A 14,195-nucleotide genomic window follows, 5' to 3' on the forward strand; every position below is an offset into this window, starting at 1 on the left:
TTCTTTTTAAGAACCTCTTTCTTTCTTCATGTATGATGTCCTTGGTGTCATTGCACAACTTGTCTGGTCTTCAGTCATTAGTGTTCAACATTGTCTCTAAATTCAGGTAGGATATACTCAAGGTTGTATTTGGGCTCTCGTAGACTTGTTCTAGTTTTCTTCAGTTTCAACAAACTGACAGTCTGATGAACTCATCTTCTGGCACTATAGGAGACAGTGTTCTGCTATTATTCATGAAGTTTTCACTGGCCAGTTTTTCAGTTTGTCATGCTGTGGGAGCTTGTGTGTTGCTGTGATGCTGGAAGCTATGCCACCAGTGTTCAGAAACCAGCAGGGTCACCCATAGTGGACAGGTTTCAGCTGAGCTTTCAGACTAAGACAGACTAGGAAGGACCTGTATTATGAGGTGGCCTGCACTAAATCAAGTTGAAGTACCAGACCTCCCTTGGTATACTGTAGAAGAAGTTATCCAAAGGCTTAGGGAAATTGGCATGCTAGACTGTGTTAGACCCACAGACCCACACATGGAGTGCCCAGAGGACACACCTTTTACCACAACTGTGAAGAACACATTTGTGAAGGGAGCCCCAGCATCCTTGAAGACTGCTGTGATTGCTATTTTATGTAAATCAGATTTGACAGTGAGAACTGCCCTGAGTTAAGACACCTAACTACAATGAGGCTGATTGGAACCTGTGGTAGTAGGGGCCAAGTGGCTGCACTCAGTTGACAAAGACAAGGTGGGCATGGTTACAGTAATGGACAGCACAGTCAAAGCAATAATCAGAATAGTCTGACTCATATGGACTTTGGCATAGTGAAGATATTTGTGTCTCATGTGAATGCTCACCAAAGGGTGACCTCAGCAGAGGATAATTTTAACAATCAAGGGGTTAGGATGATGCATTCTGTGGAAACCAGTTATCCTCTTTCCCTAGCTGCTCCTGTCATTGCTCAATGGGATCATGAACAAAGTGGCTGTCTTAGTCATCTAGTGCTGCCATAACAGAAATACCACAGGTGGATGGCTTTAACAAAGAGAAATTTATTTCCTCGTGGTAAAGTAGGCTAAACATCCAAATTCAAGGCGTCAGCTCCAGGGGAAGGCTTTCTGTCTCTGACGGCTCTGGAAGAAGGTCCTTGTCCTCAATCTTCCCATGGTCAAGGAGCTTCTCCGGCACAGGGACCCTGGGTCCCAAGGACATGCTCTGCTCCTGGTGCTGCTTTCTTGGTGTATGAGGTCCCCCACTCTCTGCTTGCTTCCATTTCCTTTTATCTCTTCAGAGATAAAAGGTGGCACAGCCCACACCCCAGGGAAATTCCCTTTACATTGGATCAGGGAGGTGACCTGAGAAAGGGTGGTATTACAATCCTACCCTAATCCTCTTAACATAAAATTACAGTCACAAAATGGAGGACAACCACACATGGCCTAACCAAGTTGATACACAGATTTTTGGGGGGACAAAATTCAATCCATGACGGTGGCCATGGTGGCAGTGATGGAGGTTATGTATGGGTCCAGCAACATGGACTTCCACTCACCAAAGCTGACTTGGCTACAGCCGCTGCTGAGTGCCCAATCTGCCAACAGCAGAGACCAACACTGAGTCCCTGATATGGCACCATCCCTCAAGGTGATCAGCCAGCAACCTGGTGGCAAGTTGATTACATTGGACCACTTCCATCACGGAAAGGGCAGCATTTTGTCCTTGTTGGAATAGACAGTCTGAATTTGGATTTGCCTTCCCTGCACGCAATGTTTCTGCCAAAACTAAAATCCATGGACTTACAGAATGCCTTATTCACCATCATGGTATCCCACACAGCATTGCCTCAGATCAAGGGACTCACTTCATAGCAAATGAAGTGTGGCAGTGAGCCCATCCTCATGGAATTCACTGGTCTTACCATGTTCCCCATCATCCTGAAGCAGCTGGCTTGGTAGGTCAAGGGAATGGCCTTCTAAAGACACAATTATGGTTCCAGCTAGGTAGCAATGCCTTGCAGGTTTGGGGTACTGTTCTCCAGAAAGCTGTATATGCTGTAAACCAGCGTCCAATATATGGTGCTGTTTCTCCCATAGCCAGGATTCAGAGGTCCAGGAATCAAAGGGTGGAAATGGGAGTCGCACCACTCACTATTACCCGTAGTGACCCACTCACAAGATTTTTGCTTCTCCCCATGATCTTATGCTCTGCAGGTCTAGAGGTCTTAGTTCCAAAGGGAGGAGTGCTCCCACCTGGAGACACATCACTGATTCCATTGAACTGGAAGCTAAGAATGCCACCTGGCCACTTTGGGCTCCTTATACCTCTGGATCAACAGGCAAAGAAGGGAGTTACCATACTGGGTGGTGTGACTGATCCCGATTACCAAGAGGAAATCAGATTGATACTATATAATAGAGGTAAAGAAAAGTATGTCTTTAATGCAGGAGATCCCTTAGGGCATCTCTTAGTGCTACCATGCCCTGTGATTAAAGTCAATGGAAAATGACAGCAACTCAATTCTGACATGACTGTTAATGACCCAGACCCTTCAGGAATAAAGGTTTCGGTCACCCCATCAAGCAAAGAACCACAACTAGCTGAGGTGCTTGCTGAGGGCAAAGGGAACACAGAATGGGTGATGGAAGAAGGCAGTTCTAAATACCAGTTAAGGCCATGTGACCAGTTGCAGAAACGAGGACTGCAATTGTTATGAGTATTTCTGCTTTGCATGTGTGCATCAAATATTTTTGTTCTCTTCACTTATAAAATATAAGACATAAATGGGGCTAGTGCGTTTTGGGTTATAGGCATGTTAGTTGTATCATGTTAGGTGCAAGTATGACTTCATAATTGTCTTTATTCAGAGATTGTGTATGGTTTAAGGAGATGTATACATGTGACAAGCTGAGAGGGTGTGGTCCAAAGCAAGAGATAGGTAGGAAATCAGGATTGGACATTTGGCTCTTGAAAGAATAGATGCCTAGTGAGAAAAAGACTGAACGCCTCAGAAACTTATTTAAAAAAAAAAAGGTCTGCACACACTCAGAGCTCTAGGTCCCAGTGGACTGATTTATTTACCAACAGTGTGACTCCTCCAGTCCCATTCTAGGACGTGGACGGATCAGAAGAAGCCAGGTGTTATAGTCATCACCAATAGTGTATATATAGAGAGTTCTGCATGTGAATATACTGACAAGGGAAATGGGGAAAACACAATCACAGTGGTAACCAGGGAGGATGGGGCTGCAGAGCCAGGCTCCATGAAGCCCCCACCCTCCAAAAAAATGCCCCTACCCCTGGTAATAAAATGGATTCTAGGTACAGGGATATCAACAGTTGGAAGTTGATGTAAAGAATTGCCTGTTAGGAGTGGAGGGAGAGAGCAGGCTGTCTCATTAGGGGGAGAGTAATTGGGAGTGTGTAGCAAGGTGTATATGGGTTTTTGTGTGAGAGACTGACTTGATTTGTAAACTTTCACTTAAAGCACAATAAAAATTATTAAAAAAAAGAAAAAGAATTGCCTGTTAGATAAGCTTTGAACTCTGTGACGTCAAGTCAAATGAATGCAGTCACTGCCACTTTTTAGGAAATCACACAACAAGTCAATCAGCAATTTCTTTTATTATTCTTGCAGGGTTTCCTGCTTATGAACATCTTTACTGGGCCTCAGCTAGTGCTTTAGGTTTTGGGATTTGGAGACTATAACAGACCCAACCCAGTTCATGGAGCTGAAGAGGATCCTATGGATGAGGCAGTAGACAAAGCATATAAGGATGGGTAGGAAGACAACGACACCTAAGATGATTATCAAGTTGAGTGCCCACGATGGGAATTCTCGAGACACTTCTTTTGACTGTGGAGAGATAAGAAAGGGGTTCAGAACATGGAAGTTCCCAGAAGAAGAAGGACTGTGGAAGAGCAGGGGAACCAGGACAGAAAACTGATGAGCCTTCAGGGAGTCAGAGAATGAGATACCTAGGTCCTTAGGCCAAGAGTGGATTGAAAGGGCAAGTCCCTGCTCCCTAGGGGGTTCTGGGACCTGGGGAAGGAGGCTCACAGTGCTTGAGTCCCAGGCCAGGTAGATGAAGTCCTGCACATATACGTAAATCGGGGTGATCACAGACAGGGCTAGCAGCACAAATGGACACAGACAGCACAACAGGAAACGATAGATGCGAGAGATGGGGCGGCCCATCAGGATCATCACCTCTGCAAGGAACCTGGGAGGAAGAGCCACGAGACTGTGTGAGGCCAGTCAGGCCTTACGTAGCTTTCAGGTAAGGGCCAGTTTGGCCTTAATATCTCTCAAACATTCTATCTTACATCCAAACCCCTGCCCCACCTCAAGCCTTAATTTATCTCATCTTCTCCGTAGTCCTACATCCAACCGAAGAAGGTTTTTTCAAACATTCCCTTACTGTTCAGTAATAGTCCTTGGTTACCCAATGCCCTCAGGTTACAGCCCAAGTTCATATCAGGGACTCTTCTGGGGGCTAAGTATTCAACACTGAGCAACAGTGACAAAAACAAATGGCACTCTGCCTTCAGAGAGCTTATCTTAGTTTTTTCAAGCTGAGATATGCAGCCTTTTAAGTACACTTTCTCAAGCTCAGTAAATATATAAGTACAGTTCTTTGGCTGAGAATGTCCTCCTTCCCCCTTTCTCTCTCTTTCTCTGCCTGAGTATGTTCTAGCATGCCTCCTCTAAGATGCCTTCCCTGACTCTCCATTCTTCCTTAGATAAGCATCTGTACCCCCACACTGCCCCCAGATACCTCTATTATATACTGACCACTCTGCACTGGAACTTTCTGCTTACGCAGGTCTTCCTCTTTGGACTCTGCTCTTGGAGAAGAAGAACTAAATCTAATCCAGTCCTATCCCAGTACCGCAAAGTTTTCCTGACACAGAAAAAGTCTCAAGAAATGTTTGTTGAGTAACTGAAATGAATGAACTGACTCCAAGAACCACTATCACCTGAAAATGCTGCCCCCTGAGCCTTCCCCCCTTGAATTATACCACTTGGATGTTCACATACCAGCCTGCTAAAAAACCAGGCCAGGGAGTCCCTTGTGTTTGATTTGGATTCTCCCATCATTCCATTTCTGTTATCTTCTCTATTCCCCAGTCCCTGATTATCTTGTTCCCTCTTCCCTGTTAGCTCTGCCTTCATAATATATACAGAATTGGAACACTTCTCTCTACCTTGTTAGCTTTCACTTGGAATATTACAATATTCCCAACTATTTCCCCTGCTTCACTCTTGATGCCTTATAGTCTATTCTCCATACAGAAGACATAGGAATCTTTTTTAAAAAATACATCTAATATCTCACCCCTATTCAAAACCCTCCAGTGCTTCTATCTCATTCTGCATAAAAAGCTTACAAAGACCTACATGATCTGACCCCATTATCTCTCTGGCCTCATCTCCTAACATTCTTCTCCCCACTCACTCTATTTCAGCCTCTCTGACTTCCTTGTTCCTCAAAAGCTCCAAGCATGATGCATGGGCTTTAATATTTGTTGCCTCCTCTTCTTGGAGCCCCGTTTCTCAAAAATCTTCTCATGGCTCCCTCCCTCATTTCATTCAAGAGTCCCCTCGGCAGCTCCTGTCTGGAGGCGAGACGAGAAGGCAGAGGAGGACAGGAGCTGGTTGATGGACACAAGAAATGTAGGGTGGAGGGGAGGAGTGTGCTGTCACGTATTAGGGAGACTAACTAGGGTCACATAACAATGTGTATATAAGCTTTTGTATGAGAAACTGACTTGAATTGTATCTTTTACTTAAAGCACAATAAAAAAGAGTCCCCTCAAATGTTAACTTATCAGAGATTTTCCCTATAATCCTATCTAAATTAGCACCCACACATACTCCCACTCTTGATCATCTTACCTTATCCTTCTATTTCCTTCTGTCACCTATGACTGCCAGGCACTGTTTTTATTTTTTTCTTTTGGTTATTGTCTATCTCCACCACTAGAATGTAAGCCCCTGAGAGCACAGATGCTTGTTTTATTTAATGTTGCATCCTCAGTGACTAAAACAGTGCTTGGCATATATTAAGCACTCAACGAATATGTTAAATAAATGAATATACACAAAGGTTTCCCAGAAGACCCTGAAGTCAAGGGTCTATGTCACTCTACTTGTGTTAGAATAGAGACAACGAGAAAGGAGTCAACCTTCCCTGTAGACCCAAGCTGTGTTAAAACCTAGACCCAGGACATCACCTCTTGGCCCCATAGACCCAGGCTATAGTCACATTTTCCAAAGTGATGAGGAGGAGGAGCAGAAAGTTTATCCAATAGTCATTCAGCAGTCTGAAGAAGTAGAAGCCTGAAGGTCGAGCGAAGAAGAGGCTGCACAGGAACATGAGCACAGAGACACTCACTGGAGAAAACATTGGTTTTGGATAAAGGTCAGAGGTCTGCATGGTCACAGGGCTAAGCAGAAGTCATAGAATCTTGGTGGAATCAGGGCTGTTGGGAGCAGGATGATAGGTCAGAATACCTATGAGCAGCTTTGGATGCTTCCTGAAGAAAGAGCAGGTGTCCTGAAGTGGGGTAATGATACCCTGCATGATCCCTACCATGGTGGTTAGCCCCAAGGACAGGAACATCAGGAAGAAGAGGATGGACCAGTAGGCAGACCCAGGAATGAATGACATTGCTTCAGTGAAGGGCAGGAATACAAAGCTTGGGCCCCCCTTAACCTGTAAAGGGAGAAAGTGCAAAAGAATACAGAAAAAGATATATTCTATCTTTCTTGGAAAACTCCCTGAAAGCCCCAAGTCACTGAGAAAATCAGTTCTCCAAGCTGACCCCCTGCCATGGAAAACTCATATATGTAGCATTATCCATGAAAGGGCATTCTGCAAATTGTACCTATTTGCACTACCAGGACTGCAGATTACTGTGGTGCTTCTGGGATGTCTTCTGGTGGTAATAAAAACTGAAGTTTCTGTGTATAGAAAACTCTGAGGAACTCTAGCCCCACCCCCCTGGCTACTGTTACTGACCTTCAAAATCTGATCCTGTATTTTGCATTCAGACACCTTATTGAGGACCATCTTCTTGATAGGATGGGGAAGGTTGTCGAGCCAACTGGTGAACATGGAGGCTGCATTGGCAAGCATGTTTTCAGGGGGCTGGGCCTCAGGAGGCAGTTCCCCCAAGGATACCAGATTCGTAAGTATTTCGAAATTCCTGGGGATAAGAGGTTGAATCACATCAAACCATGTGACCCCTTAAGAGACTGGCACTTTTTCCCTTATCTTCCGGATAAAAAAGGATATCACTTGCCTAGCATTACTGATCTGGGTAAGACAGAATCTGAAATGAAACCTGGAAGGGCCATGAACTTGTTCATGTAAGTCTGAAGCATTTGTGACTATGGAGGACCTCAACAGAATTCTTCTCTAGAGTCTTCCTGGGGACTCTGGGATCCCTGCTCTAGTAATGGGGTCTTTTATTCACCATCAACCTTCTCCTTCCCTCCCTTCTTAGACCAGTGGATAAAAGTCAACCTTCTAAGCTTCACCTTGTAGAACACCAAGGAGCATTATTAAGTTAGACTACAATGCGCATAGTGCTCCCATTGACTTGTGCTATGCGAGAGAAACTGTTTCTTGGACTTTTGATCTGAGCCCTGCTGACCTCTAGAGCCTCATCTTCCCCCATGATCTCTTTGGTTTCCATACTCTGGCCAGGCTTAGTTTCAGGGCCTGTCATACTCTCTTATGCTCAATACGTACTCCACTCCACCACCATTCTTCGCTTGACTAACTAGTACAAATCTTAAAAAATTCAGCGCATTGTGCTATAATAACTACAATGGAAAACTTGCCAAGATTTACTGATAAGATCAAAATTCCAGCTGCAGAAAAATAAGTAGAATTTGATCACATTTTAGTATATAAGATATTATATGCTCAACTGGCAATAGGCAAGTTAGATATCTGCACCAACCTTCTCACTGGAAATATTTAAAAGTCTGGAAAATATTTGTAATATTCTTAAAAGAATAAAACTGCTGACAAGATAATAAAGAATTATCAGAGAAAAATTGAAGTACAGACAACATAGTGGCAAAAGGGAACTTCCAAAGCCACTTTGCCCAAAAGGTGCATGCCGAATACAGCAAACTGTACCTGCAGTTTCCAATTTCATGACTAGATATAAAACACCAGAACCTGACCAAAGTAAGGATCTGAATATAAGGCCTGCCCCTTTACCTCTGACACTTCAAAAAGCTACAACTTCAGTATAAAAATGAACCAGAGACTTGTACCCAATCCAACTGAAAGGAAAAAGACAAATCAACACTTACCAGGTAGAGACTTTAACATTCTTTTCAGTAATTGATAGAAAAAGTAGACAGGAAACAAGTGTGTAGATCTGAACAACAATATCAACCAACTTGACCTAATTGACATTTATAGGACACTCCATCCAACAATAGCAGAAGACACTATTTTAAAGCACACATGGAATATTCTCCAAGACTGATCATATGGTGAGCCATAAGAGAAGTCTTAATAAAATAAAAGGATTGCAATTGTACAAAGTATGTTCTCTGACCACAATGGAATTGAATTTTAAATCATTAGCAATAACAATAAAAAGGCTAGTGAAAACCAAAATACTAGGAAATATAAAAATATCTAAAAACCTAGAGGCCAAAAAAGAAACCACAGGAAAATTATGTATTATTTTGAATTGAAATAAAATGAGATACTATATATGGTGCTGGAAAAACTGATATCCACTTGCAAAAGGATGAATTAGATCTTTACCTTACACCATACACAAAAACTAGCTCAAAATGGATCAAAGACCTAAATTCATAAAACTCTTAGAAGAAAGCTTAGGGAATAATCTTCATGATTTGGATTTGGCAATGGTTTCTTAAATACAACACCAAAGCACAGGTAACAAGAGAAAAAATTGAAAATGTTAAAATTAAAAACTTTTGCACATCAAAGGACATTATCAAGAGAGTTAAGGGAGTATATGGCAAGATGTGTATAAGTTTTTGTATGAAAGACTGACTTGGTTTGTAAACTTTCACTTAAAGCACAATAAAAAAAAATTTTAACCCTTAAAAAAAAAAAGTTAAAAGACAACCCCAAAAATGGGAGAAAACATTTGCAATGAATATGCCTGGGAAGTGTTTAATATCCAGATTAAGTATTGCTACAATTCTACAACAAAAAGACAAACAACTAATAAAAAAAAAGGGGGGAGGCAGAGAACTTGGACATTTCCCCATAGAAGATATACATGGGGCCAACAAACACATGAAAAGATACTCAACATCATTAGTCATTAGGGAAATATAAATCAATAGCACAAAGAGACACCATTTCACATCTACTGCAATGACTATAATAAAAAAAAATTTTTTTAACAGAAAATAAAATGTTGAAGACATAGAGAAATTGAAACCTTTGTACAGTGCTGATGGGAATGTGAAATGGTGCAGCCACCATGGAAAACACTTTGGCTGTTCCTCAAAAAGTTAAGCATAGAATTACCAAGAGACCCAGCAATTTCACGTCTAGGTAACTATCCAAAAGACTTGAAGCAGGGACTCAAACAGATACTTGTACAAGAACATTCATAGCAACATTATTCACAATAGCCAAAAGGTAGAACAACCTAAGTATTCATCAATAGATGAATGGATAAACAAAATGTAGTATATACATGTAATGAAATATTATTCAGCCATAAAAAGGAATGACGTTCTGATGCAAGATATAACATGAATGAACCTAGAAAACATTACGCTAAGTGAAATAAGCTACGTACACAAAGACAAATATTGCATGAGTCCACTTATGTGAAATGTCTAGAACAGGCAAATTCACAAACATAGAAAGGAGATTAGAGGTTGCCAGTGCTGGAGGGAGGGAGAAGGGGGAGTTATTGCTTAATGAGGATGAAACGTCTGCTTGGGGTGATGAAAGCTTTTGGAAATAGTGATGACAATTAGACAACACTGTGAATATAATTCATGCCACTGACTTGTACATTTACAAATGGTTAAAATGGCAAACTCTATGTTAAATATATTTTCCTACGAAAAGAAACTTTACATATGTGAAAAGATTTATAGTAATATACTGTTACTCATTTATCAAAAGAAAAAAACAGAAAATTTTGACACCCCATTTTACTGGCTGGGCTATGAGGGAACAGGCACTCTCAAACATTTCCGGTGGGAATGCAACCTGATACAACTTTATGGAGGGGAACTTGGATAGAGCTAACAAAACTACTTATGCATATGCACTCATCTTTTTCACCCAGCAATTCTGGAATTTTTTCCTGAAAATATACCTCCAACATTACAAAAATACATAAGTGCAAGATTATTCAATGCAACATTGTTGGTAACTGTAAGATATTGGAAACACCCTCATTCCTATACATATGAGACTGGTTGAATAAACTATGGTATTAGTACCATATACACTCCACATAATGAAATAGTATGCAGCTATAAAAGATGAGGAAGTCTCCATAAATTGATAGTGAGTGATATCCATGATATTTTGTTAATGAAAAAAAGTAAAAAACCCAAAAGAGTACATACAGTTTGCTGTCTTATGTGTAAGAAAGAAGGGTAAATAAGAAAAAAAAAATACATCTTTCTGCTTATTTTTCCTAACAGAGGAAGGGTAATCCAAAAAATGATGATTTATTACTTATAGGGAGTGGGTGGGAATTGGGCTGAAGTAATGGTAAAGACCCCCACGTATCTGTCAGTTTGTCACACTGTGCACCTTCCTTGACCCTCTCAAAGCCAAGGAACCAAAGGACTCACAGGGACCACATAATGGTGTGCTGTACGTCATAATACCCCCACGTGTCTGTCAATTTATTGTACTTTGGGGGCTTGCGTGTTGCTGTGATGCTGGAAGCTATGCCAGCGGTATTCAGATACCAGCAGGGTCACCCACGGAGGACAGGTTGCAGCTGAGCTTCTAGACTAAGACTAAGAAGAAGTACCCGGCAGTCTACTTCTGAAAAGCATTAGCCAGTTTATGAATAGCAGCGGAACATTGCCTGATATAGTGCTGGAAAATGAGCCCCGCAGGTTGGAAGGCACTCAGAAGACTGGGGAAGAGCTGCCTCCTCAAAGTAGAGTCGACCTTAATGACGTGGATGGAGTAAAGCTTTCGAGACCTTCATCTGCTGATGTGGCACGATTCAAAATGAGAATAAACAGCTGCAAACATCCATTAATAATCACAAACTGGGATGTATCAAGTATGAGTCTAGGAAAGTTGGAAATCATCAAAAATGAAATGGAACGCACAAACATTGATATCCTAGGCATTAGTGAGCTGAAATGAACTGGTATTGGCCATTTTGAATTAGACCATCATGTAGTCTACTATGCTGGGAATGACAGCTTGAAGAGGAATGGTGTTGCACTCATTGTCAAAAAGAACATTTCAAGATCTATCCTAAAGTACAACACTGTCAGTGATAGGATAATATCCATACGCCTACAAGAAAGACCAGTTAATAAAAGTATTATTCAAATTTATGCACCAACCACTAAGGTCAAAGATGAAGAAATAGAAGATTTTTATCAGCTGCTACAGTCTGAATTGATCGAACATGCAATCAGAACGCATTGATAAATACTGGTGATTGGAATGCGAAAGTTGGAAACAAAGAAGAAGGATCGGTTGTTGGAGAATATGGCCTTGGTCATAAAAACAATACCAGAGATCAAATGACAGAATTTTGCAAGACCATGACTTCTTCATTGCAAATACCTTTTTCAACCACATAAACGGCGACTGTACACATGGACCTCACCAGATGGAATACACAGGAATCAAATCAACTGTATCTTTGGAAAGAGATGATGGAAAAGCTCAATATCATCAGTCAGAACAAGGCCAGGGGCCGACTCTGGAACAGACCATCAATTGCTCATATGCAAGTTCAAGCTGAAACTGAAGAAAATCAGAGCAAGTCCACGAGAGCCAAAATACGACCTTGAGTATATCCCACCTGAATTTAGAGACCATCTCAAGAATGGATTTGACAGGTTGAACACTAATGACCGAAGACCAGATGAGCTGTGGAATGGCATTAAGGACCTCATACATGAAAAAAACAAGAGGTCACTGAAAAGACAGGAAAGAAAGAAAAGAACAAGATGGATGGCAGAAGAGACTCTGAAACTTGCTCTTGAACGTCGAGGAACTAAAGCAAAAGGAAGAAATGATGAAGTAAAAGAACTGAACAGAAGATTTCAAAGGGCTGCTGGAGAAGACATAGTATTATTATCACATATGCAAAGAGCTAGAGATGGAAAACCAAAAGGGAAGAACACGCTTGGCGTTTCTCAAGCTGAAAGAACTGAAGAAAAAATTCAAGCCTCGAGTTGAAGGATTCTATGAGGAAAATATTAAACGACTCAGGAAGCATCAAAAGAAGATGGAAGGAATACACAGAGTCATTATACCAAAAAGAATTAGTCGATGTTCAACCATTTCCAGAGGTAGCATATAATCGGGAACCGATGGTACTGAAGGAAGAAGTCCAAACTGCACTGAGGCACTGGTGAAAAACCAGGCTGTAGGAATTGGTGGAATATCAACTGAGATGTTTCAATAAACGGATGCAGCACTGGAAGTGCTCACTTGTCTATGCCAAGAAATATGGAAGACAGCTTCCTGGCTGACTGACTGGAAGAGATCCATATTTATGCCTATTCTCAAGAAAGGTGATCCAACGGAATGTGGAAATTATCAAACAATATCATTAATATCACACGCAAGCAAAATTCTGCTGAAGATCATTGAAAAGCTCCTGAGCAGTATACTGACAGGGAACTGGCAGAAATTCAGGCCAGATTCAGAAGAGGACATGGAACCAGGGATATCATTGCTGATGTCAGATGGATCCTGGCTGAAAGCAGAGAATACCGGAAGGATGTTTAAAAAAAAAAAAATGTTTACCTGTGTTTTATTGACTATGCAGAGGCATTCGACTGTGTGGATCATAACAAATTATGGATAACATCGTGAAGAATGGGAATTCCAGAACACTTAATTGTGCTCATGAGGAACCTGTACATAGGTCAAGAGTCAGTTGTTCGGACAGAACAAGGGGACACTGAGTGGTTTGAAGTCAGGAAAGGTGTGCATCAGGGTTGTATCATTTCACCATACTTATTCAATCTGTATGCTTAGCAAATAATCTGAGAAGCTGGACTATATGAAGAACGGGGCATCAGGATTGGAGGAGGACTCATTAACAACCTGCATTCTGCAGATGACATACCTTGCTTGCTGAAAGTGAAGAGGACTTACTAATGAAGGACTTACTAATGAAGATCAAAGACCACAGCCTTCAGTCTGGGTTATACCTCAACATAAAGAAAACAAAAATTCTCACAACTGGACCAATAAGCAACATCATGATAAATGGAGAAAAGATTGAAGTTGTCAAGGATTTCATTTTACTTGGATCCACAATCAACAGCCACGGAAACAGCAGTCAAGAAATCAAAAGACGCATTGCATGGGGCAAATCGGCTGCAAAGGACCTCTTTAAAGTGTTGAAAAGCAAAGACGTCACCTTGAAGACTAAGGTGTGCCTGACCCAAGCCATGGTATTTTCAATTGCATCATATGCATGTGAAAGCTGGACAATGAATAAGGAAGACCAAAGAAGAACTGGTGCCTTTGAATTGTGGTGTTGGTGAAGAATATTAAATATACCATGGACTGCCAAAAGAACAAACAAATCTGTCTTGGAAGAACTACAACCAGACTGCTCCTTAGAAGCAAGGATGACAAGACTGCATCTTACATACTTTGGACATGTTGTCAGGAGGGATCAGTCTCTGGAGAAGACATCATGCTTGGAAAAGTACAGGGTCAGCGGAAAAGAGGAAGACCCTCAACAAGATGGCTTGACACGGTGGCTGCAACGATGGGCTCAACCATAACTTCCACTGTAAGGATGGCACAGGACCGGGCAGTGCTTTGTTCTGTTGTGCATAGGGTCACTATGAGTCGGAACAGACTGGACAGCACCTTACAACAACAACAACAACAATGCTAAGGAAAGTGGTATTTCTCTGAGTATCTTTTTGTATAGTTTGTGTTTTCAAACTATGTGCATGTTTTACAAACTCAAAAAAAAATCAAATCATGCTGGGAG

At 41.5% G+C, this 14,195-nt stretch overlaps 1 protein-coding gene across 1 annotated transcript in view; it reads right to left on the minus strand.

Annotated features, from left to right (window-relative positions):
* Positions 1-3,606: 3,606 nt before the first annotated feature.
* LOC126086239 (orphan sodium- and chloride-dependent neurotransmitter transporter NTT5-like) overlaps positions 3,607-14,195 on the minus strand; it is a 30,857-nt gene continuing 20,268 nt past the window's right edge. The window contains exons 7-10 of the mRNA XM_049902403.1: positions 7,016-7,202; positions 6,508-6,709; positions 6,228-6,387; positions 3,607-4,213 (exon numbers count right to left, since the gene is read on the minus strand). Coding sequence (XP_049758360.1) covers positions 3,664-4,213; positions 6,228-6,387; positions 6,508-6,709; positions 7,016-7,202 — 1,099 coding nt within the window. The 3' untranslated portion in view covers positions 3,607-3,663. The remainder of the gene's footprint in view (positions 4,214-6,227; positions 6,388-6,507; positions 6,710-7,015; positions 7,203-14,195) is intronic.

This window comes from Elephas maximus, chromosome 11 (genome assembly GCF_024166365.1).
Source record: "Elephas maximus indicus isolate mEleMax1 chromosome 11, mEleMax1 primary haplotype, whole genome shotgun sequence".
NCBI lineage: Eukaryota > Metazoa > Chordata > Mammalia > Proboscidea > Elephantidae > Elephas > Elephas maximus.